Genomic DNA, 26,709 nt, shown 5'->3' on the forward strand with positions numbered 1-26,709 from the left:
AGGATGGCGGCTGCCTCCATCACAGAATAGAGCCTCCTTGCCATTATTTAGAAAGGGATAGATAAAGATGAAAAATATAAAGCGATAGAAAGATTTTTTTTTTAAAGTGACATTTTTGGGGGGGGGGGGGGTGTAGAGGGGGGTTGTAGAGGGGGTAGAGAGGGGGGGGGGGAGGACAGTAGAGTATAGATAGTAACAGATAGAAAGAAAAAGATCACAATAGATCAGTGATCAATAGATCTGTAGGGAATAAATGGCCGAGGAGAGGGAGAATCAGGGATTCTGGGCAGTTATGGGGTTAAAAATTCAGGGATGGGGGGCAAATTTTATTAAGAGAAAGTCCTACCAGTTTATCTGTCAGTCTGTCTCTCAGCTCCTGTCACCACAGAACAGTGATTGATCTGTGTGACAGGAGCTGAGAGACAGAGAGAGGGAAACGTTTTATTTACAAACATTATTAAGAATTCACATTGTTACTGGATGTAACTATGTGAATTCTTTACTTCCTTTGCTCTGATTGGCTCAGAGGAGCGCTGGCTCCTCTTCACCAAACAGCACGGCTTGTAAGCCGTCGGGGACGAGCACGCACCGCGCGCACCACGCGGCCATGCGCGCGCACACGCGGAAGTGCGCCTGGACGCGGACTCTCGTCCAGATAGGCTTCAGCTGCCGCTGCCTGGACGAGCTTGCTCGTCCATATAGGCTGAAGCGGTTAAAGATGCAAACTACAATGAGTTTCTCAGGGCACACCCGCTTCATCAGATCAATATCGTTTTACAATTGGTGTCATAGATAGACTCAGGAGCGCCTGGACGTTCGCCCCCTGCTGCCAGTCACAGTGTACTATATACCTTCTGTTCTGATTGTAGAATTACAGTAGGTTTGATACAGTATTAACCTGATAAAGCGGGCCAACCAGGGGCGTAGCAATAGGAGTTGCAGAGGTTGCGACCGCATCGGGGCCCTTAGGCCTGAGGGGCCTGGAAGGGCCCTCCCTCAACTGCAGTATTAGCTCTCCATTTGTCCTGTACTCATAATAATTACTTCTATAGATACTTTGAATAGTAGTAATGCGGGGGGGGGGGGGGGCATTGTAAAACTTGCATAGGGGCCCACAGCTCCTTAGCTATGCCACTGGGTATAACATAGAATACACCTTGTTGTTTGTATGCTTAGTGCAAGAACAAGAGACCACAAATTACAGCAAAAGCTGAGATAAAATGAGAAAATATGTGTTGTCAATTAGTACAAATATATATAAGTGAGCAATCGCGAGAGTACATTGTCATGTGACTTAACTGTCCCTCAGAGGAGCTCACAATCTAGTCCCTACCATAGTCATATATCTATGTATGTATCGTGTAGTGCATGTATCATAGTCTAGGGCCAATTTAGGGGGAAGCCAATTAACTTATCTATATGTTTTTGGGATGTGGGAGGAAATCAGAGTGCATGGAGGAAACCCACACAGACATGGGGATAATATATATTACTAGTAAACCTAAGCCCATTAATATAACGGGCTCTAGGTCAGTCTCACAACCCCCCTCCCGCTCCTGTGACTGCTGCCACTGCTGCATGTCAGCGCGCAAGCGCCTGCTGTGCGCACACACATCCGGCTCCCTGGCCTCCTCCTGTTTCAACGGCTGTCCGTGCTGCACATGCGCAGTAGCACAAATGCACGGACACAGGGACAGGATGATGCAGCGACACTTGAGGATTATTATATAGGATGCAAGTTCACTACTTCACAGTCCTTTGTCCACACAGATATGTCTGGTCAGTTCTGTTTCCTGTTCTCCAGTTTGGTAATTATCAGTCTCAATATGACCACGCAACAACCTTATTAGTTATACATCTGCAGGCTAGATGTATGAACACCACCGAGGTACGGTATGGGGGTTACTGCCAGCGTTTAGTGTGGTTTTGGTAGGGGTGGTTGTGTCAATGTGGGAGGAATGCATGGGCTTTTGTTAGGGAGGAGGGGGAGTGGAGGAGTCAAGACAGGGCACTGATTAGAGAAAAAGTGTTCAGATGTGCTTTAAAGAGGAACTCCAACCAAGAATTTAACTTTATCCCAATCAGTAGCTGATACCCCCTTTTACATGAGAAATATATTGCTTTTCACAAACAGACCATCAGGGGGCGCTGTATGACTGATATTGTGCTGAAACCCCTCCCACAAGAAGCTCTGAGTACCGCGGTACTCTGGGCAAACTGCTACAATGTAACAATGTTCAGAGACAGGAAATAGCTGCTTACAGCTGTCTCTAACGGCCAAAACAGCTAGGAGCAGCTACATAACCTGCCCACAGTAAAAATGTCACCATGTGATACATGTCAGAATGTAAATCGAGGAGAGGAAAGATTTTACAATGAGCAAACACTGACTAAATCATTTATACATAATTATTGTAAAAATGAAGCACTTTTTTTATTACATTATTTTCACTGGAGTTCCTCTTTAAATCCATGCGCTGTCTGATGTTGTGGTCATGTGACCCTGAACCTCAGAGGTGAGTGACTAAGGGGTGGATTGAAAGGTGGTCCGGTAATGTGAGGGCAACCACCACAAGACACAGCAATCCTAATGACACCTAGCTATACAAAAAAAAAAATATTTTATAATATATATATATATATATATATATATATATATATATATATATATATATATATATACATTTATACAGTATACAGCCATGGCAGAACAGCAGACAAAGGTAAGGCAGATCAGAGTCAGAACAGAGCTTCTTAGAGCAGAGAGCACAGCGACAGGACAGCCAAGCAAACTTAAAGGGATACTGTAGGGGGGTCGGGGGAAAATGAGCTGAACTTACCCGGGGCTTCTAATGGTCCCCTGCAGACATCCTGTGTTGGCGCAGCCACTCACCGATGCTCCGGCCCCACCTCCAGTTCACTTCTGGAATTTCTGACTTTAAAGTCAGAAAACCACTGCGCCTGCGTTGCCGTGTCCTCGCTCCCGCTGATGTCACCAGGAGTGTACTGCGCAGACACAGACCATACTGAGCCTGCGCTGTGCGCTCTTGATGACATCAGCGGGATCGAGGACACGGCAACGCAGGCGCAGTGGTTTTCAGACTTTAAAGTCTGAAATTCCAGAAGTGAACCGGAGGCGGGGCCGGAGCATCGGTGAGTGGCTGCGCGGTCACAGGATGTCTGCGGGGGACCGTTAGAAGCCCCGGGTAAGTTCAACTCATTTTCCCCTGACCCCCCTACAGTATCCCTTTAAAGGGGCACTATGGCAAAAAATTCTAAAATTTAAAATATGTGCAAACATAGACAAATAAGAAGTACATTTCTTCCAGAGTAAAATGAGCCATAAATGACCTTTCTCCTATGTTGCTGTCACTTACAGTAAGTAGTAGAAATCTGACAGAAGCGACAGGTTTTGGACTAGTCCATCTCTTCATAGGGGATTCTCAGCAAGGCTTTTATTCTTTATAAAGATATTCTCTAAAAAAGATTTAAACACTGATGCTGGCCAGCTTCCCGGCTCGCTACACAGTTTTTTGGCAGTTGGACAGAGCAACTGCCATTCACTAAGTGCTTTTGAAAATAAATAAATCCCTGAGAATCCCCATGAAGAGATGGACTAGTCCAAAACGTGTTGCTTCTGTCAGATTTCTACTACCTACTATAAGTGACAGCAACATAGGAGAAAAGTAATTTATGGCTCCATTTTACTCTGGAAAAAAACATACTTCTTATTTGTCTAGGTTTGCACATATTTAAATTTTTTTTGCCATAGTGCCCCTTTAAGTTCTGTCCGGGTTCTGAGGTGGGCGGAGTCCATACATACCATTTCAACTGGTAAGGTCATAATCACTGAACGTCAAGAATGTGTTGCATGAGGGCCACCTGCTGGGTGAACACTGAACGTACTGCCATCCAGAAGCAGAGAGCCACCAGCAGGTAAACTTAGAAACTGCAGGCAAAATCAACTCCGTGAGGAGGTGTTGCAAAACGCCACCTGCTGGTGAACAGAGTCCAGGAGAATTGATCATCCAAAGAGTCATATAGTTAATGGCCTTAATCAAACTGTATTACCGATTGCATAGATCCAAGTGGATAGCAGCTATCCTTCTGTTAGTGGGCCTGAATAATAATTTCTGATCGATCGTCCAAAGAATCGTATCATTAGTAGCCACCTTTAGAGTTATTCCAGGTATAAATATTAGCCACACAAGCAAGGCAGCCATTGTGGTCTGGCTTCAGCTCTCCTGCCTCTGTGCCAGTGCAGCCCATTTATATAATGGTGTAAGTAGTGCAATTTGCTGCTCCCTGGAGATCTTGGACTGATGTATGTGTGTGTTCCCTATAATGGTAGAAACATTACATTGCCTCAGCGTAAATTCCCAGTTTGAGAGCATGAAGTGTTTGTTTGCTTGCTTCACTGACTGGTGTGGGCGGAGTAGGGTCCCTTTTGACCTGGCGGTAACTCATTGTGGTGTAAGGGTCTAGTATGAAATGCCTTTACATGCAAACCATTTTGGAAGCGAACATCCTCCACTAGTGCAATGGTTTTTACCATTACTGGAGCTCCTGCTTAATGTGTATGAGTGCAGAGGGTTAATCGTTGTTTGTGTATAATTAATGGCCAATCTCAGTAGGCCAGTGGTAAAAATACAACATTAAATGATGGAAGGGATATATCAACACTTATTAATGCGTATTTAGGATATGACAGCTAAACTGGACAGCATTGGCTGAAGGATTCTGTTGATCACCTATTAGCCTAATTTAACTACTGAGACTATGGAAAATCTGTACAAATATTTACTGAATGTTTATGCAGCATACAATATGAACAGCCCACCGAAAGATCAATGGCAGTTCTGCCAAAATACCATTAGATGGCGACATAGTACTCAGTTATTGTGTAAATTCCTTTCTAAGTACAGTACTGTACTTTGATTGCAAGTAACTTGGTTTGCATACCAAGGGCTTTGCAAGACATGCAAAAATGTTTATTACAATTTGACTTAATAAGCAGGCAACATCTTCATATACAAGCACAGTATATGTATGTGTGTCACGTCATCACAACTGAGACGATGGTTCCTCCCTCTCTGACGCTGCAGGATTGTACCTAATCTGAATGTAACGACTCTACAATGTCACATTTCTGTCAAATACTCAAAAGGAGGCAAAAGCAGCCGTCACTGGATACATTTCTAATTAAAGCCACACAAAGGATAAAAATAAAAACAGGATAATTAACGCAAAACTGGGTACTATACGTCATTGTGGCGCCTATTTAACCACTTCCCAACCACAGTGTTTTTCCCCTCGAAAAACAGAGCATTTTTCACATCACACTCCTCCCATTCATTCGCCAATGCCTTTATTGTTACTTATCACACTGAAATGATCTATATATAGTTTTATTTCATCACTAATTAGGCTTTATTTAATTCCTCATTGAAGCCACACAAAGGGGGGAAAAAACAGGATAATTAATGCAAAACTGGGTACTATATGTTGTTGTGGTGCCTATTTAAAGGGAACCAGAGACAAAGCACCCTCATGTATTTTACCATATATATCAGTGGGAACATTAGAGAAAATACCTACCCTGCTCTCTGTTTCATTCTTCAATGCTCAGCCTGCTTGTTATCAGCCCGGATAAAATCCCTGACTGAGCATTCAGTCTGGCTTTGCTATAATGACTCAGCTATAATGATTGCTGAGCAGAGCCACAAGGGGGCAGGCTTGGGCTTCAAAAGACACCAGAAAACACAGACTCAGCTATAATGATTCCTGAGCAAAGCCAGACTGAATGCTCAGTCAGGGATTTTATCAGGGTTGATAAGAAGCAAGCTGAACTGTTAAAAATGAAACAGAGCAGGGTAGGTGTTTTCTATAATGTCCCCTGATATATATGGTAAAATACATGAGGGTGCTTCCTCTCTGGTTCACTTTAATAACTTCCTAATCACAGGTTTTTTCCCCTCAAAAACCAGAGCAATTTTCATATCACACTCCTCCCATTCATTCGCCAATGCCTGTATTGTTACTTATCACACTGAAATGATCTATATTTTTTTTTTGCCACAAATTAGGCTTTCTTTGGGTGGTACTTTTTGCTAAGAAGTATTTTATATGCATTTTAAAGAGAATAATAAGAAAAAACAAAAAAGAAAATCATTATTTCTCAGTTTTTGGCCATTATAGTTTTTAAATATAATGTGCTGCTGTGGATAAAACTCACACATTTTATTTGCCCATTTGTCCCGGTTATTACAACATTTAAATTGTGTCCCTAGTACAATGTATGGCGATAATATTTTATGTGGAAATAAAGGTGTCATTTTTCTGTTTAGTGATTTGTAATACTATAACACTAATTATGAGCCTTTATTTGCAAAATTAGCAGTAATATACTCTCAATGACATACATAATAAAAAGTCCACAAGGCATTTATGTATTTTTTTTTTAAATGGTATCTTTTTTTTGGAATTTATACGGGAGGTGTAAGGGGTCAAAAATTAATAAATATGTATGTATATCTGTATATAATAGGTTATGGGGATGCATTTTTACTTTTTGGCCACAAGATGGTGCTACACTGGATTGCTGAGTACTGTAAATAGTAGTAGTAAGTGTATCTGTTTACTTTTGGTTTCGTTAAAGTGGATGTCTTAATGACGTCACCTTTTCAATCATCACAGGCACTGCGATTGGGTGTGGGATTCCGACAAAAACGAGCGGCAGCAGCATGGCAATCGGGAACAGCAAGGTAAACAATAAAGTACATGTATTTACGCCCCTGGTGCAGAAGTGAAGTTTCCAGGGACATATATACACGATGCAGAAGTCTGAAAAGGGTTAAAGTGGTCTGAAACTCCAACATAACCTTCAATAAAAATGTGTTTTCCTACTTCTTATTACTCACACAGTTATTATATTTGCTTTTGTGCACACCTAATATTGTCTGTTTACAAATTACACGTTTCCAAAGTGTAGTTTATCGTACCCTGAAAGCTGGCATCGCATTTTATTATAGATTAACATCTTCTAATGAGCTTTTCTGAACTGTGCGTGTGTCTGAAGCACAGAGAGCTCCTTCACTTGTTAGACTGTGTTTACACACATTGTAACAACATTGGAATGTAAACAAACATACTGTTATCTACAGTTTGGATGCGGATTGAAGCTGAATAGCAGGACAACATGCTTTTGTTTAACCATTTCTGTGATGTTCTGCTAAAAAATAAATTCTGGGATAGTAGCTTTCAAGCTGAGAGGAATCTTTTAGAGCAAAGTAGAAATGCTGGCTTTCAGAGCACTTTAAGGCTTGTTGAACACTTGATCAGAGTGGTAACACATCTGTATAGCATGGCTGCACTGCACCACTCCGACCGGAGGGCCGTGTCGATGTCTAACGCACTTAGGAGAGGAGATGTGTGCTACGCTACGGGATGGATGGCTCTGTCTGGAAAAATTGTGCTGGTCAGATTCGTGAGTTGTGGAAAAGCAATGATCAATCCTGGACACAGTGAAGATGGACAAGTGTGAACAGGTCCACAGGAAAGCATGGGGTCCATTCTGCATGTCTGTCGGCCCTAGGGATGCTCATTCGCATTCCACAGAATTGCAATTTCCAAATTTTCTGATTGGAACTCGGAAAACGGATATCAGATTTCTGCAAAAATACCTCATTACCTAACTGGGTAATTTTAGCCAAAGCACTGGACCAATCAGAGGATGCAGAGTCAACTTGGAAGTATTTGGCCAATCAGAGAATTTTTAAAAATGACCAAAACAAGGCTCCTCGGAAATAAGAACTCAAAAATCTGCAGAAACGGTAATCGGGAATGGCAGAAACTTGCATTTTGGACCATCCCTACTCGGCCCACTGACAGCCTCTCTGAGAATCGTTTCAGCAGTGCACTCAATACAAATGTAGCCCGAACTGAATAAATATAAACATCTAAGGTGCTGCACGATATAGACAACAATGTATTAATGTCCTTCTCTGTTCCGCACCGCGCTATAAATAAATAAAACATAGGGGGTCATTCTGTGAAAAATCGCTTCATTAACAGAGGGCGATCGTCACGCTTTATCAGATAATTGCAACGCTCCCGCTAACGTCGTCTTCTCAATTATTTAGTCAAACTAATAATACCTCATTTTAATGAAGCTCTTGAAGTGTTAATTGTCTGGCATCTTGTACGCTTTTGTGATGATTAGATCGGCCATAAAGAAGCGGCCATCGCTGAGGACATTTCTTCGAGATTCAGGCTGATGTAATTTGTGTTAGTAATAAAAAAGAATTCTATCGCCAATATAGACACTACAGTAAATGGTTTCCTTTACTCGGGTCAATTTTTGCACATAAAGTGCAGTGGTGCGCCCTGCAACCCCCTCCTCCTCTTCTGCACGCACCAGCGCCAGCCCCTCCACCTCCCCCCCTTCCCCCTTACGCCACCATCACCAGTCCAAATGCAAATCCAAAAAAGCTTTATTGGCAGGACCAAATACATTTAGCATTGCCAAAGGAAAACACTGGCATTAACAAGGAAGGGGGGGGGGGGGTATGGTAATAGTATAGGGGGTTGGGGTATACAGTCCAACAGTCCACAAGGGTGTGGAGGGCATAAGGGACAGTATGAGGGGCTGGGATTTACAGTCCATAGGGGTTGGGGTATAGGGGCAGTATAAGGGGTGTACAGTCCATGGGGTATCACATACCTCCCAAATTTTTGAGATGAGAAAGTGGAACACTTAAGCCACGCCCTTGCCACACCCCTGATCATGCCCCCATCACCCCTAGTCACGCATACCATAAATATTTCATCAGAAAAATATGTTGTTTTATAATTCAAACCACACTGGTCCTTTCTATCCTGGTTCAGTTTCCTTCATATTAACATTTTAAAATTAGTAATATATCAATTTAACCACTTCACCCCAAAGGCGTTTTTATCCTAATGGGCAAGAGCGATTTTCACCTTTCAGTGCTCATCCCTTTCATTTGCCAATAGCTTAATCACTACTAATCACAATGAAATGATCTATATCTTGTTTCTTTCACCACCAATTAGGCTTTTTGGGGTTGATATTTGTTTTCAGTAATTACTTTATTTTCTATGCATTTTAAAGAGAAAAACAAGGAAAAAATGAAAAAAATACACTATTTCTCCAATTTCATCCCCTATAGTTTTAATATAAACACTGCTACTGTGCATAAAACCCACACATTTTATCTGCCTATGTGTCCTGGCTATCACAAGATTTTAATGATGTCCCTAGTACAAAGTATGGTGACAATATAGTACTTGGAAATAAAGGTGTATTTTTTCTTTGGTGGGTTTTTCCTTTCACTATTTTCACGTGCACGGGAATGCACGTGTCGACACACAGGAGCGCGCATGTGCACGCGCAGGGGTGCGCACGTACACATGCACAGCGGTAGCAGCACTGTTTGACTTATAAAAACGTCCTGGAGCCATTAAGAGGATGCGGATGTATGTGTCGGTTGGGTGCCATGTTCGACAATATGCGCCAATGCATACACCATAATGCCCAGAACTAAGGGCTACAGCCCAGACTAGGATTACCCTAAAAATCATAAAAACTTATTAGAGGAGTGATTACCTTCAGAAGAACCAACTAAACTTAGTGTCCATAGAAAATTGTTGACTTTACGTATTTAAAGGACCTCTGTCGCGAAAATCTTAAAATGTAAAATACGTATAAACATATACAAATAAGAAGTACGTTCCTTTCAGAGTAAAATGAGCCATAAATTACTTTTCTCCTATATTGCTGTCACTTACAGTAAGTAGTAGAAATCTGACATTACTGACAGATTTTGGACTAGCCCATCTTCTCATAGGGAGGTTCTCAGGGTTTTCTTTATATTTAAAAGCGCTTAGTGAATGGCAGTTGCTCCGTCCAACTTCCAAAATAGTGAGCAGGGAGGCTGGCCAGCATCTTTGCATTAATCATTTTTAGAGAATGTCTTTATAAAGATTAATGGCCATGCTGAGAATCCCTCATGAAGAGATGGGCTAGCCCAAAACCTGTCGGTTCTGTCAGATTTCTACTACCTACTGTAAGTGACAGCAACATAGGAGAAAAGTAATTTATGGCTCATTTTACTCTGGGAGAAATGTACTTCTTATTAGTATGTGTTTTAAATTTTAAGATTTTCGCGACAGTTCCTCCTTAAGCAGAGCCTCCATTTTATTTTAAATCATTTTTGGGCACCCCCGTCACCCTGGTTTGTGCAGTGTGTCCATGCAACCCCTCAGACGGTCTTCCCCTTTGCCCCACAGAAGTTCTTGAAATGTCTACTAAAGAGGAATGGATTACTCTTAAACATAAGTGATTACACTGAAGCCTCTGAACACTGAATCTTCAATTCTTAAAGGACCACTATAGTGAAAAAATAAGTTAAAATCTGACAGAACCGACAGGTTTTGTACTAGTCCATGTTCTCATGGAGGGATTCTCAGGGTTTTCTTTGGTCTCAGAAGCAATCCCTGAACGGCAGTTGCTAAGTCTAACTGACAAAATAGTGTGCAAGTGAGTAGGAAGGCTGGCTGGTATCCTACTATTTTGGCAGTTAGACTTAGCAACCACTGTTCAGGAAATGCTTTTGAAAACAAAGAAAACCCTGAGCATTCCCCATGAGGAGATGGACTAGTCCAAAACCTGTCGGTTCTGTCAGATTTTAACTGCTTACTTTTTTCTCTGCAGTGGTCCTTTGAATATAATGACCTATCCACACCCTAAAATAATACACCCTGTGTTGCTCCCGTCTTGTCGTGTTGCAGAAGTACATACATTTATAAATAACTAAATTCATAAATAATAATTAAAGTACAAAATTTTAAAGGGATACTGTAGGGGGTCGGGGGAAAATGAGCTGAACTTACCCGGGGCTTCTAATGGTCCCCCGCAGACATCCTGTGTCCACGCAGCCACTCACCGATGCTCCGGCCCCGCCTCTGGTTCACTTCTGGAATTTCTGACTTTAAAGTCAGAAAACCACTGCGCCTGTACGCCCGTGTCCTCGCTCCCGCTGATGTCACCAGGAGTGTACTGCGCAGACACAGACCATACTGGGCCTGCGCTGTGCGCTCTTGATGACATCAGCGGGATCGAGGACACGGCAACGCAGGCGAAGTGGTTTTCAGACTTTAAAGTCTGAAATTTCAGAAGTGAACCGGAGGCGGGGCCAGAGCATCGGTGAGTGGCTGCGCCAACACAGGATGTCTGCGGGGGACCGTTAGAAGCCCCGGGTAAGTTCAACTCATTTTCCCCTGACCCCCCTACAGTATCCCTTTAAGCTACAGTTAAATCAGAAGATAAATACTAGTTGTGTTTGTACTGTCCTCAGTATGGTTTTTCATGATTTATAAAGTAAATAAAAATAGAAAACTGTTCCTAATGCTGGGCACACGGCTCAATTCTCCTCTCGATCGATTCGCCGCTCGATTCCGCAATTAATTATCTTATCTCCCGCTGTTTTTTTTTAATCTTTTTCCATTCACTTCATTCCGGAGTCGAGAGGCGAAACGATTGGACCGGAGATCGTACATGTCGGAAATTATCTAACTAGCCATCTTAATGGCTCAAAATCGAGCCGTGTATTCCCAGCATAACAGTGCTTCTGATTGAGGCCAATCGTGATGTCATTTCCTCCCTTACTTTTTTTTTTCTCATCTGCGTCAATGTTTGGGCACATTTGCTCACCCTCCTTCCGGAGTTTACAGACACTCTCTCTGGGATCCCTGCATAGGCAGACTGTGTCTCCAGTTTCAGCAGCAGCTTATCTTATCAGCCATAGGTAACTGTATAGGAGAGGGGCGGGCCATTAGACACCAGGGAACTGTATAGGAGAGGGGATGGGCCATTAGACACCAGGGAACTGTATAAGGGAGGGAGGTGGGTACTTGACACCAGGAAACTGTATGGGGAGGGAGGGGAAGGGGGTTGCTAGACACCAGGGAACTGTATAGGGGAGGGAGGGGAAGGAAGTCGCTAGACACCAGGGAACTGTATAGGGGAGGGGGGCACTAGACACCAGGGAACTGTATAGGGGAGGGAGGGGAAGGAGGTCGCTAGACACCAGGGAACTGTATAGGGGAGTGGGGCACTAGACACCAGTGAACTGTATAGGGGAGGCAGGGGAAGGGGGTCGCTAGACACCAGGGAACTGTATAGGGGAGGGGATGGGCCATTAGACATCAGGGGACTGTATGGGGGAGGGAGGTGGCTACTATACCTCAAGGTTGGCCAGTTTTTAATTTCGGCCCAATGTGTATTTGAGTTGAACATCCCTGACCTACAAAGGTAAGACTCTAGATACCTCCATGGTCCCATCAGATATCGGGAGGAAAACAGGGCTGGTTCAGAAAACACCTTGTGATGTCAAGAAGAGCATCTCCCTTTGCCTAGGCTATCAGAAGTATAGTGCGATCACTTGGGTGACCTGGCATCCCTTCCCAGACTTGGGATGGGTATCGAAGAAATGTGAACCCAAAAATGTTGTAAGTCTAATTAAATGCCCATATATGAGTTGGGTAACATCAATCAATTCCTCCAGTTAAGGTGCATCAGCACAACAGTCAAAGCTTCAGCAATCTATCCATAATTAGGAACCAGACAGTGACACTGGCAGTAGGTTTGACGTTTGATGCCTCCCTGGTTACTGCTGGTGGAACGCGGTCGCAGAGTTAGTGACTTGAGGGGTTGGAAAGACCTAAACTGTTGCACAAAAAAACCCCAACAAGTTATTACTGTCCTTCCTCCATTCCAAACAGCTCTATAGACAAACACAGAGCTGCCCTGAGAAAAATCAGTTCGTTAACAAAGGGCAATCGACACGCATTATCAGATAATTGGAACCTTCCCGCTAACATCATATTCTCAATTATTTAGTCAAACTGATAAAACCTCTTTTTTAATGAAGCTCTTGAAGTGTTAATTGTCTGGCATCTTGTAGGCTGTTGTGATGATTAGATCGGCCATAAAGAAGCGGCCATCGCTGAGAATCTGAGGACATTTCCTTGTGATTCAGGTTAATCTAATTTGTGTTAGTAATAGAGGAGTACCGCCTGCTTTCCCCAATAGACACCACAGTAAATGTTTCCACTTCTCAGGTCAAGGGGGGAGAGGGAGGTCACATGTCATTGCAGGACAAGGGGGTAAGAGGGAGGGTCCCCACCACATGATGGTTGGTACTACTGTGAATTTCAGAGGGGGGGGGGGGCTTTTTAAGCATCCCCCCCCCCCCGCCCTATTAAAGTGGATCCGAGATAAACTTTTACTCATTGCATAACTGTGTTCCTTTCATATAGTTTATAGGGCATTCCTCAAGACAAACTTTTTTTTGTTTTGTTTTAATACTCTAATCCCTATAAACTAAACAAGCCTCGCCCACAGCTCCTTTTGTGCCTTGGCACTGTAGTAAGGGCTTATGGGAGCTCAGTCTGGGCAGGAGGAGGAGGAGGTTACTAGCTAGAGGCAGAGGCGAGGAGGGAGGAGGAGAGGGGAGTGAATTTACACACAGGCAACCTAATAGCATCTCCAGCCCTTAGGCTGTGACAATGTGACAAACAGAACATGGCTGCCCTCATTGTATCACAGGAATAAATAATCAAAAACTGTTGAAGCTGTTTGCAGCTAGATATGCTGTGTAAACTATCTAAACTTTAGATAAGATATATAGACAAGTTACTTATTATAGTTAGCTTTTCAGCTCGGATCCGCTTTAAGGACCTTCTGCTTGGCTCTGCCTACACAGACACACTTAAATCTAAATGAGAGCTCTTTGCATGCTCTGCAACATATGCCATGGCTGGACCTCAGAGGTGAAAAAGGCCGTCAAAGTGATAAAAATGTAAAAATAAGAAAAAAAGAGGGTGATTACCTCCATAAAATGATGTAGAAAAACTTTACATTGAGCCCAGGTATTGTAGACAGCGCTTATGAACATGGGCAGCTCTCATGTCTCCCATTGATCCAGAGCCGACATTATGCCTCCAACACAGCAGGTAATACATTTTGTGTGTGGGGGGCCAGTGAAAGAGCCTCAGGGGGCCGCATTCGGCCCGCGGGCCTTAGTTTGAGGACCACTGAATTAAAGTGTACCCATGGAATCACCCCTAAGTGGCCGCAGCTGTGGTCAGACTCGATATGTGGCAATCCTCTGCCACCGTGTAACACCAACACATGCCAAGTGCTGATAGCCCCGGTGTAACAAACATTGACATTCGGCTGCATCTAAATGTCACCTGAATGGCGCTGCCAGATGGCAGACAGGACGCTAAACTGTCCAATAAGCTCACAGTTCAGCCTCCCGTCTGAAACAGGCTTTGAAGCAGACCTGAACTCAGAACTTCCTCTCTGCTCTAAAGGGTAAACAACAACAGCAATAATAACCTTTACAGAAAAATATTTCTTTGTTACAGCTGATACAAATCCTGCAATAAATCTGCAGTGTGTCTACTTCCTGCTTTCATGGAAGCAGACATAGGGTTAACATCCTGTGTTTACAAATTAGCAGCTCTGCCTAGGCAGCCAGCTAACACAGCTGAGAGATCAAATTACACTGGTGATTAGTCACAGATTTAGGAAATATTAGACAGGCTGAACTCTCTAAATACATACAGGGTGCATTTCTCTGTTTTCCTTCAGTCCTGTGCAAGAGTTCAGGTCCACTTTAAGAGAAGTAGCAAATCTCCTTTGAACAGAACACAGGCAGAAGTCGGGCTCTTTCACGCCGGCAAGTGTATATTTCCACAAGGCTGCTGTTTGATTTAAATTATTAGTTTTGAAAATGTGTCTTGCCAGGCTTGCGGTCATTATTCATTATTAAACAGCAAGTGGCAGATTCCCCAGACAGGCCCTGAAATATGGAATCCTTTTATCTTGAAAATGCTGTGCTCTGGTGGGATGACTTTTTATAAAGCATACAGAGACGTGGCATAAGAGGCAAGGCAAAGGGCCCTTCCCGAGATTCACTGACACCACTTGACCGAACTCTTACCTCTATTCACTGAAGTGCCGAAACCCTCTCTGCATGAGGCTACCTACTCACTCAGCCAGCACTTTCCCAATTCAAGGAGCAATGTGGGAAAAGCTCTATTATCTGAGGTTCATTTTATTGAGAAAAAAAAGTAAAAGAAAAAATGAAATCAATATTTAGTAGATCCTACTTTTGCAGAAATTACAGCCTCTAAACGCTTCCTGTAGGTTCCAATGAGAGTCTGGATTCTGGTTGAAGGTATTTTGGACCATTCCTCTGTACAAAACATCTCTAGTTCATTCAGGTTTGATGGCTTCCGAGCATGGACAGCTCTCTTTAACTCACACCACAGATTTTCAGTTATATTCAGGTCGGGGGACTGAGATGGCCATTCCAGAATGTTGTACTTGTTCCTCTGCATGAATGCCTTAGTGGATTTTGAGCAGTGTTTAGGGTCATTGTCTTGTTGAACGATCCAGCCCCGGCGCAGCTTCAGCTTTGTCACTGATTCCTGGACATTGGTCTCCAGAATCTGCTGATACTGAGTGGAATCCATGTGTCCCTCAACTTTGACAAGATTCCTAGTCCCTGCACTGGCCACACAGCCCCACAGCATGATGGAACCACCACCATATTTTACTGTAGGTAGCAGGTGTTTTTCTTGGAATGCTGTGTTCCTTTTCCTCCATGCATAACGCCCCTTGTTATGCCCAAATAACTTAGTTTTATCAGTCCACAGCACCTTATTCCAAAATGAAGCTGGCTTGTCCAAATGTGCTTTAGCATACCTCAAGCGGCTCTGTTTGTGCTGCGGGCAGAGAAAAGGCTTCCTCTGCATCACTCTCACATATAGCATCTCCTTGTGTAAAGTGTGCCGAATGGTTGAACGATGCACAGTGACTCCATCTGCAGCAAGATGATGTTGTAGGTCTTTGATGCTGGTCAGTGTGTTGACTCTGACTGTTCCCACCATTCGTCGCTTCTGTCTATCCAAGATTTTTCTTGGTCTGCCATTTCGAACCTTAACTTAAACCGAGCCTGTGGCCTTCCATTTCCTCAATGTGTTCCTAACTGTGGAAACAGACAGCTGAAATCTCTGAGGCAGCTTTCTGTATCCCTCCCCTAAACCATGATGGTGAACAACCTTTGTTTTCAGATCATTTGAGAGTTGTTTTGGGACCCCCTTGTTGCTACTCTTCAGAGAAAATTAAAAGAGGAGGGAAACTTCCAATTGACCTCCTTAAATACTCTTTCTCATAAATGGATTCACCTGTGTATGTAGGTCAGGGGTCACTGAGCTCACGGGGCCAATTTGAGTTCCAATAATTAGTTCTAAAGGTTTTGGAATCCATAAAACAGTGCCCAAATGTATGCACCTGCCTAATTTTATTTAAACAATGATTGCACAATTTCTGTAAATCCAATAAACTTCATTTCACTTCTCAAATATCACTGTGTGTGTCTCCTATCTGATATATTTATCTGACATTTTTTTATCATTACAACCAATGATTTATACAGGAAAATCATGACAATTAACAAGGTTGCCCAAACGTTCACATCCCATCATATACATGTATAAGTGTTTCTGTTGGTGAACCCAGGAAAATTACAGTAAAAATGGGTATTCTGAATAATTTACTGCATTCTGCTATATGTCACTACAGGGCCTCTTTACTGCATTCTGCTATATGTCACTACAGGGCCTCTTTACTGCTCTCTGCCATATGTCATTACAGGGCCTCTTTACTGCATTCTGCTATATGTCACTACAGGGCCTCTTTACTGCATTCTACTATGTGTCACTACAGAACCTCTTTATTGCATTCTGCTATATGCCACTACAGGGCCTCTTTACTGCATTCTACTATATGTCACTACAGGGCCTCTTTACTGCATGCTGCTATATGTCATTACAGGGCCTCTTTACTACATTCTGCTATATGTCACTACAGGGCCTCTTTACTGCATGCTGCTATATGTCACTACAGGTCCTCTTTACTGCATTCTACTATATGTCACTACAGGGCCCCTTTACTGCATTCTGCTATATGTCACTACAGGGCCTCTTTACTACATTCTGCTATATGTAACTACAGGGTCTCTTTACTGCATTCTGCTATATGTCACTACAGGGCCTCTTTACTGCATTGTGCTATATGTCACTACAGGGCCTCTTTACTACATTCTGCTATATGTAACTACAGGGTCTCTTTACTGCATTCTGCTATATGTCACTACAGGGCCTCTTTACTACATTCTGCTATATGTAACTACAGGGTCTCTTTACTGCATTCTGCTATATGCCACTACAGGGCCTCTTTACTGCATTCTGCTATATGTCACTACAGGGCCTCTTTACTGCATTCCATTTTATGTCACTACAGGGCCTCTTTACTGCATTCTGCTATATGTCACTACAGATCCTCTTTACTGCATTCTGCTATATGTTACTACAGATCCTCTTTACTGCATTCTGCTATATGTCACTACAGGGCCTCTTTACTGCATTCCATTTTATGTCACTACAGGGCCTCTTTACTGCATTCTGCTATATGTCACTACATATCCTCTTTACTGCATTCTGCTATATGTTACTACAGATCCTCTTTACTGCATTCTGCTATATGTCACTACAGGGCCTCTTTACTACATTCCATTTTATGTCACTACAGGGCCTCTTTACTGCATTCCGCTATATGTCACTACAGGGCCTCTTTACTGCATTCTACTATATGTCACTACAGGGCCTCTTTATTAGAGTTGAGCCGAAATTTTCGTAATTTCGCATTACTAAAATTACGCATGCGAAATTTGCGATTACGATGCGAAATTACGGTAGCGTAATTGCCATTAAAATCGTAATTGAAAATACCGTAAGCGTAATTTTCAACGCGTAATTTCGCGTTTCGTTCATGCCGTAATTTCGCATTAAACGCTACCGTAATTTCGCGTTAAACCGTAACGCTCCGTATAATATAAAAAAGCCGCCGACTTTAAGGGTTAATAGCAAAGACCCCTTAAATGCTAAGAGCCTCAAATTTGGAGAATATATTAAGGAGATCAGGAGGAATAAGAGGAAAAATTTTTTTTTCAAAAAGACCTTATAGTTTTTGAGAAAATCGATGTTAAAGTTTCAAAGGAAAAATGTAAACATTTAAAAACCCGCCGACTTTAACGGTTAATAGCAAAGCCTGCTTAAAGTTTAGGAACACCAAATTCCCAGGGTATATTAAGGGGATCAGTGGGAATAAGAGGAAATTTTTTTTTTTCAAAAAGACCTTATAGTTTTTGAGAAAATCGATTTTTAAGTTTCAAGGGCGAAAAATGTCTTTTAAATGCGGAAAATGTCAGTTTTTTTTTGCACAGGTAACAATAGTGTATTATTTTCATAGATTCCCCCAAGTGGGAAGAGTTTTACTTACTTCGTTCTGAGTGTGGGAAATATAAAAAAAAAACGACGTGGGGTCCCCCCTCCCAGACCTCTTTAACCCCTTGTCCCCCATGCAGGCTGGGATAGCCAGAATGCGGAGCACCGGCCGCGTGGGGCTCCGCACCCTGACTATACCAGCCCGCATGGTCCATGGATTGGGGGGTCTCGGAAGGGGAGGGGCAGCCAAGCTTTCCCCTCCCCCTCCGAGCCCTTGTCCAATCCAAGGACAAGGGGCTCTTCTCCACCTCCGATGGGCGGTGGAGGTGGAGGCCGCGATTTCCTGGGGGGGGAGGTTCATGGTGGAATCTGGGAGTCCCCTTTAAAAAGGGGTCCCCCAGATGCCCACCCCCCCTCCCAGGAGAAATGAGTATAGAGGTACTTGTACCCCATACCCATTTCCTTTAAGAGTTAAAGTAAATAAACACACAGACACTTAGAAAAAGTATTTTAATTGAACAAAAAACATAACCACGAAAAAAGTCCTTTAATATTCTTAATTAACCATTAATACTTACCTGTCCCTTTAAATAAATGATCCCTCGCAATATCCTCGGAAATGTTCTATCAGTTACAATGTAACAAAGTTATTACAATGTAACAACTTTGTTACATTGTAACTACGCCGCACCCGACGTCACTCACCGCCGCCGCCGCCGCCGCGTCTGTGCTGCAGGACCCGACAGAGCTCTGAGCTATAGCTCAGAGCTCTCTAAGCATCTTTGTATTTGGGCTCCAAGGAGCCCCATTGGTCCTTAGCAGACCAATGGGGTTCCTTCTGATTTAAAGGAACCCCATTGGTCTGCTAAGGACCAATGGGGCTCCTTGGAGCCCAAATACAAAGATGCTTCTCAGAGCTCTGAGCTATAGCTCAGAGCTCTGTCGGGTCCTGCAGCACAGACGCGGCGGCGGCGGCGGCGAGTGACGTCGGGTGCGGCGTAGTTACAATGTAACAAAGTTGTTACATTGTAATAACTTTGTTACATTGTAACTGATAGAACATTTCTGAGGATATTGCGAGGGATCATTTATTTAAAGGGACAGGTAAGTATTAATGGTTAATTAAGAATATTAAAGGACTTTTTTCGTGGTTATGTTTTTTGTTCAATTAAAATACTTTTTCTAAGTGTCTGTGTGTTTATTTACTTTAAAGAGAATCCGTATTGTTAAAATCGCACAAAAGTAAACATACCAGTGTGTTAGGGGACATCTCCTATTACCCTCTATCACAATTTCGCCGCTCCTCGCCGCATTAAAAGTGGTTAAAAACAGTTTTAAAAAGTTTGTTTATAAACAAACAAAATGGCCACCAAAACAGGAAGTAGGTTGATGTACAGTATGTCCACACATAGAAAATACATCCATACACAAGCAGGCTGTATACACCCTTCCTTTTGAATCTCAAGAGATCATTTGTGTGTTTCTTTCCCCCTGCAGCTGTCTTCCACTGAAGTGTCAGGCTGTTTCTTCCTGCAGAGTGCAGACAGCTCTGCCTGTATGTAATTCCTCAGTATGTGAAAGCCCAGCCAGCTCAGAGGAGGATTTATCCAGCTTGTAAAAGATAAGAGAGAAGAGAGAAGCTGCCCTAATCTAAATAATACACAGGCAGTGTGCAGAGAGGGGCCTGGAGGGGGGAGATGCATCACAGAACCACAACACTGAAGAACTTGGCAGCCTTCCAGACACAGGCCTGACAAGTCTGACAAGAGAGAGATAAGTTGATTTATTACAGAGATGGTGATAGTAGAACGTGCTGCAATAAGCCAGAACACATTAGAATAGCTTTTGGAACTTGTAGGATGATAAAAAACAGGATGCAATTTTTGTTACGGAGTCTCTTTAACTCTTAAAGGAAATGGCTAAGGGGTACAAGTACCTCTATACTCATTTCTCCTGGGAGGGGGGGTGGGCATCTGGGGGACCCCTTTTTAAAGGGGACTCGCAGATTCCACCATGAACCTCCCCCCCAGGAAATCGCGGCCTCCACCTCCACCGCCCATCGGAGGTGGAGAAGAGCCCCTTGTCCTTGGATTGGACAAGGGCTCGGAGGGGGAGGGGAAAGCTTGGCTGCCCCTCCCCTTCCGAGACCCCCCAATCCATGGACCATGCGGGCTGGTATAGTCAGGGTGCGGAGCCCCACGCGGCCGGTGCTCCGCATTCTGGCTATCCCAGCCTGCATGGGGGACAAGGGGTTAAAGAGGTCTGGGAGGGGGGACCCCACGTCGTTTTTTTTTTATATTTCCCACACTCAGAACGAAGTAAGTAAAACTCTTCCCACTTGGGGGAATCTATGAAAATAATACACTATTGTTACCTGTGCAAAAGAAACTGTCATTTTCCGCATTTAAAAGACATTTTCGCCCTTGAAACTTAAAAATTGATTTTCTCAAAAACTATAAGGTCTTTTTGAAAATGTTTTTTTTCCTCTTATTCCCACTGATCCCCTTAATATACCCTGGGAATTTGGTGTTCCTAAACTTTAAGCAGGCTTTGCTATTAACCGTTAAAGTCGGCGGGTTTTTAAATGTTTACATTTTTCCTTTGAAACTTTAACATCGATTTTCTCAAAAACTATAAGGTCTTTTTGAAAACAATTTTTTTCCTCTTATTCCTCCTGATCTCCTTAATATATTCTCCAAATTTAAGGCTCTTAGCATTTAAGGGGGCTTTGCTATTAACCCTTAAAGTCGGCGGCTTTTTTATATTATACGGAGCGTTACGGTTTAACGCGAAATTACGGTAGCGTTTAATGCGAAATTACGGCATGATACGACTGTAATGCGAAAATTACGCTTACGCGAAATTTCGCGAAATCCTTCTTCATTACGATTATGTACTTACGGCCATAATCGTAATTACACTAATTACGCGAAATTTCGCAAAATCGTAATTAGGTCATTACGCTCATCTCTATTATTGCATTCTACTACCGGTATATGTCCCTATAGGTCCTCTTTACTGCATTCTACTATTTGCCACAACAAGTCCTCTTTAAAGCTAAAGGTACTCTAGGAGGTAGTTTATTCATAAACATATCTTCCTGAGAGTGTTTTAGAGTAGCTACCCAGAATTAAACCACGTCCAGGATGACAAGAGCTTCTACCAGCAAACTTCAGGCGGCTCTAGACAGCAGTTGGAGTTGCCACATCAAAGAACAAACAATATGCCTGAAAGGAGGTTTATGTTACCTAGAATATAAGTATTCACTACAATTTTTTTCCACCAACTGCCCCAAGGCTAATGTACCTTTCACCTCCATCTTGCCAATCCACATGAATATTGGCTGAGTTTATAAAATGCTCCACTGTAGAACTCGAAACATCAATCTCCATCCCTTGGAGGAACTGAAAACCAGCTTTACCCAATCCCATGGGAAATATCTCCTCTACGTGAAGTTCACTACGTGTTACCACCAGAAACTTTCCTTCAGATTTTTCAGAGAAGAAGTTATTTAGCTGGAGAAACATCTGAAGAGGTGATTGATTTTTCCTCATACTTTCATAAACTTTCTATTTTTTAATAACTCTTGTCCCGCGGATTCAGCTCCGGAGCAGAATGTTCATTTTGTTCCTTTCAGAGAATATCAATAAACTTGATTTGGAGCCGACACAGAACGCCGTCTCCCACGTGCGCTGGGAACAGACTACCCTCGGGGGTTTAACAAAGTAAGTAATATTGTAGAGGGAAAAAAAAAACCTATACGTGATAAATTTTCCAGACAAATACACCAAATGCTCATTTTCTACGCGCGATCAAATGAATTCCGTCTGAAGCACATTCATCAAAGGCGAGGAGTGGAGAAGGAATGGAGGGAGAAGATGGACAGGTGGGACAATGGGTCCAGGAGGGGGTAAAAGAGTGGGGTAAAGACTAATAAGGGTAATAATGGAAAGAGTTGGAGAGGTGGAATAATGGAAAGCAGGGAGATGAATAAAATAACCGGCATCATGGCTTTCAGAGAGGACCAAAGAGGTAAAAATCTACTCCGACCTCAATCTGCTGAGCTTTCTGATCTGCCATTTTTTTCTCATACTGCTTAGGCCCAGTGCACACCAAAACCGTTAGCAGATCTGCTTTTTGGAGCAGATTTCAGAGCGATTCTAGGCATGATTAGAGAGGTTCTCTAAACATGCCTAGCATTTTTTGGAGTGTTTTTGTGTAGCAGATGTCATATTTTGTTACAGTAATGCTGTTACTGAACAGCTTCTGTAACAAAAAGCCTGGAAAACCGCTGTGATCTAGCGTTTCTAAGAGCGGTTTTCCACTTTCCTATACTTTAACCTTGAGGCAGAAACGCCTCAGAAATCTAAAAAATGCTGCATCCCCCCAGTTTGCGTTTGGGGAAAAAACGAGCAGCTCTGGTGTGCACCATCCCATTCATCTTCATTAGCCAAGCGTTTTCGCTTTAAAAAACGCTCCAGAACCGCTCCGGTGTGCACCAGCCCTAACTGGACTCACAGCCTGATATGCCAGTATAGGAGAAGCATACACAAGCTGTGCGTTCCCTATTCTGGACAATTTTACGCCACACCAGTTTCATGGCCTTGTGTTACCCTTTCTGCACGCAGAGTAATGCAACAGCCATGAAAGTCTATGGGGCCCAGCACACTTACCCTTTCTTGTTGCGGCAGAAGTTTCCGATCGTCTGCTACCCGCCACAAAGTCAGCAGCGTGTTACCATTGGACTTCTGCAGGCCCGGATTGACCTCACAGGAGCCTATAGGCACAGATGTCCTGGCACCCTAGACTCCGCCCTCCATGCATGCAGGCCTGGATTTACATCACAGGAGCCTATAGGCACAGATGTCCTGGCACCCTAGACTCCACCCTCCATGCATGCAGGCCCGGATTTACATCACAGGAGCCTATAGGCACAGATGTCCTGGCACCCTAGACTCCGCCCTCCATGCATGCAGGCCCGGATTTACCTCACAGGAGCTTATAGGCACAGATGTCCTGGCACCCTAGACTCCGCCCTCCATGCATGCAGGCCCGGATTTACATCACAGGAGCCTATAGGCACAGATGTCCTGGCGCCCTAGACGCCGCCCTCCATGCATGCAGGCCCGGATTGACCTCACAGGAGCCTATAGGCACAGATGTCCTGGCACCCTAGACTCCGCCCCCCATGCATGCAGGCCAGGATTTACATTACAGGAGCCTATAGGCACAGATGACCTGGCACCCTAGACTCCACCCTCCATGCATGGAGGCCCGGATTTACATCACAGAAGCCTATAGGCACAGATGTCCTGGCACCCTAGACTCCGCCCTCCATGCATGTAGGCCTGGATTTACATCACAGGAGCCTATAGGCACAGATGTCCTGGCACCCTAGACTCCGCCCTCCATGCATGCAGGCACGGATTTACATCACAGGAGCCTATAGGCACAGATGTCCTGGCACCCTAGACTCCGCCCTCCATGCATGCAGGCCCGGATTTACATCACAGGAGCCTATAGGCACAGATGACCTGGCACCCTAGACTCCGCCCTCCATGCATGCAGGCCCGGATTGACCTCACAGGAGCCTATAGGCACAGATGTCCTGGCACCCTAGACTCCGCCCTCCATGCATGCAGGCCCGGATTGACCTCACAGGAGCCTATAGGCACAGATGTCCTGGCACCCTAGACTCCGCCCTCCATGCATGCAGGCCCGGATTTACATCACAGGAGCCTATAGGCACAGATGTCCTGGCACCCTAGACTCCGCCCTCCATGCATGCAGGCCCGGATTTACCTCACAGGAGCTTATAGGCACAGATGTCCTGGCACCCTAGACTCCACCCTCCATGCATGCAGGCCCGGATTTACATCACAGGAGCCTATAGGCACAGATGTCCTGGCGCCCTAGACGCCGCCCTCCATGCATGCAGGCCCGGATTGACCTCACAGGAGCCTATAGGCACAGATGTCCTGGCACCTTACACTTCACTCTCCGTGAACCTACAAACCCTACAAAACCACACCCAGCTGTCACTTCTCTCTTACTTCCCTTGCCTGTCATAGGCAGCTACGGATGCCCTTTAGTATTAGGTAGCCAGAAGTATTCTCAGTATTAAGTAGCTAGAGGTGTCCCCAAGTATTAGGTAGCTAGAGGAACCTCAGTACTAAGTATCTAGATGTGCCCCTGACTGAAGGGAGATCTCCTTAGTGGAATGCCAAGAGCAGGATGAGTAACCTCACATTTACACTTTCATCAGGACTCTGCATAGGGAAGGAGGGAGGCACTCAGAGAGTGGAGGATTCCTCAGGTGATGTGTTGCTGGCCAGTGTGGCCTTCAGTTCTGTGGGCGGGGTTGCTAGTCACCAGTTCTGTGGGTGGGACTGCTAACCACCAGTTCTGTGGGTGGGACTGCTAGCCACCAGTTCTGTGGGTGGGGCTGCTAGCCACCAGTTCTGTGGGCGGGGTTGCTGGCCACCAGTTCTGTGGGCAGGGCTGCTAGCCACCAGTTCTGCAGTTCTGTGGGCGGGGCTGCTAGCCACCAGTTCTGTGGGCGGAGTTGCTAGCCACCAGTTCTGTGGGTGGGGTTGCTAGCCACCAGTTCTGTGGGCGTGTTGCTGGTCACCAGTTCTGTGGGTGGAGTCAGTAAGGAGAACAATGCTCTCAGCGCTCAGACAGGTCTATCTGCCGGGCTCATCACTGGCCGAGGCGTTGGAGGCCACTGTACTCATGCTGTTGTGCCGCCGATCGTGTCCCGCCGACCGCCGATCGCGTGCAAAAGTCTGCATGATCGTGTGCAAAGTCCACGTTATCGCGCGCAAATGCGATAACGCGCACAAAAGTCCGCGAGCGGCACTTCACGTTAGCACGGCTTTGTGAATCAAGCCCATTGTATCCTATTTGCAATCCCTCATAAATCACAGCCACGCTGCTGACAAACAGCTTGTCAGAGCTGGCTGTGTTTATCTCTATAGTGTCAGTCTGCTGCTCTCCCCGCCTCCTGCAGAACTCCAGTCCCCGCCTGCATCCCTTCCGTCCCTGCTGATTGGAGGGAAGGGACTGGGGCAGGGACCGGAGCTATGCAGGAGGCGGGGGAGCAGCTGAGACTGACACTACAGATGTAAACACAGCCTCACAGCAAGGCTGTGATTTATGAGGGATTGCAGAGTGCAGGGGGAACTTAGGGGGGTTTGGGATAGCAACAGAGGCTGGGCTGTATAGGCAGATCCAGCCTCTGTATGCACATAACATTCTTTAAACACACCTCGGGTTCTCTTTAAGCTCGCTGGGATTTTTCACCTTATGTATCAGAGCAATTTTCACCTCCCAATCATTCGCCAATAACTTTATCACTAATTATCACAATTTATTGATCTATATCTTGTTTTTTCCGCCACTAATTAGGCTTTCTTTGGGTGGTACATTTTGCTAAGAATTATTTTTTTATAAATGCATTTTAACAGGATTAATAAGAAAAAAAATGGAAAAAAACTAATTATTTCTCAGTTTTCATCCATCATAGCTTTAAAATAATCCACGCTACCATAATTAAAACCTATGTATATCATTTGCCCGTTTGTCTCGGTTATGACACCATTTAAATTTTGTCCATATCACAATGTATGGTGCCAATATTTTATTTGGAAATAAAGGTGCATTTTTTCCGTTTTGCGTCCATCACTATTTACAAGCTTATAATTTAAAAAAATGTTCATAGTATACCCCCTTCAAATGCATATTTAAAAAGTTCAGACCCTTAGATAACTATTTATGGTTTTTTTTTTGTTTTTTTTAATTGTAATTGGGTGTGGGAAATAAACAGTTAATTTTTAATGTTATTATATGTGTAAATTGTAATGTAAAAAATATGCAGCTTTAGTTTAGTTTTTGGCCACAAGATGGCCACCTTGAGTTTTTTTTTCTCCTTGTGCTTCTCGCTAACCGGAAGCACAAGGGGGACGCAGAACATTTTATTTGCAGAAAGACTGAAGCCTCTAGTAAGAGCGCTTCGGCTTTCCTGCTGGGAGTGGGGACACGGATCGGTGATCGGGAACCATGTTCCCGTTCACTGATCCCAGGGCTACCGGGGGACAGCACGGGGGCACGCCCGTGGGAGGGCATTGAAGCGCGGCACCGCAGCATAGCAGCCGCCTGGACGTGAACATCACGTCCGGGTGGCTGTAATGGTTAATGCCTATACACACGCTAGATGGATGTCGTCTGATGGGGATCAGGACCCGATCCCTGAGGTGACACATCAATAGGTTGAGGCTGTGCATACCCATAGTTAGCCTGCAGGCTAACAACGTGTTCTGTTGCAAT

The 26,709-nt window shown here is 44.1% G+C and overlaps 2 protein-coding genes across 2 annotated transcripts in view; one reads left to right on the plus strand and one right to left on the minus strand.

Annotated features, from left to right (window-relative positions):
- The window catches only part of LOC137561789 (uncharacterized), a 37,382-nt gene extending 30,526 nt beyond the window's left edge, over window positions 1-6,856 (plus strand). Inside the window, exon 4 of the mRNA XM_068273145.1 lies at window positions 6,697-6,856. Coding sequence (XP_068129246.1) covers window positions 6,697-6,775 — 79 coding nt within the window. The 3' untranslated portion in view covers window positions 6,776-6,856. The remainder of the gene's footprint in view (window positions 1-6,696) is intronic.
- Window positions 1-26,709, minus strand: part of GLRA1 (glycine receptor alpha 1) — a 284,975-nt gene that overhangs the window by 90,257 nt on the left and 168,009 nt on the right. The gene's annotated exons all lie outside the window — the stretch shown is intronic.

This window comes from Hyperolius riggenbachi, chromosome 3 (genome assembly GCF_040937935.1).
Source record: "Hyperolius riggenbachi isolate aHypRig1 chromosome 3, aHypRig1.pri, whole genome shotgun sequence".
NCBI classification, from domain to species: domain Eukaryota; kingdom Metazoa; phylum Chordata; class Amphibia; order Anura; family Hyperoliidae; genus Hyperolius; species Hyperolius riggenbachi.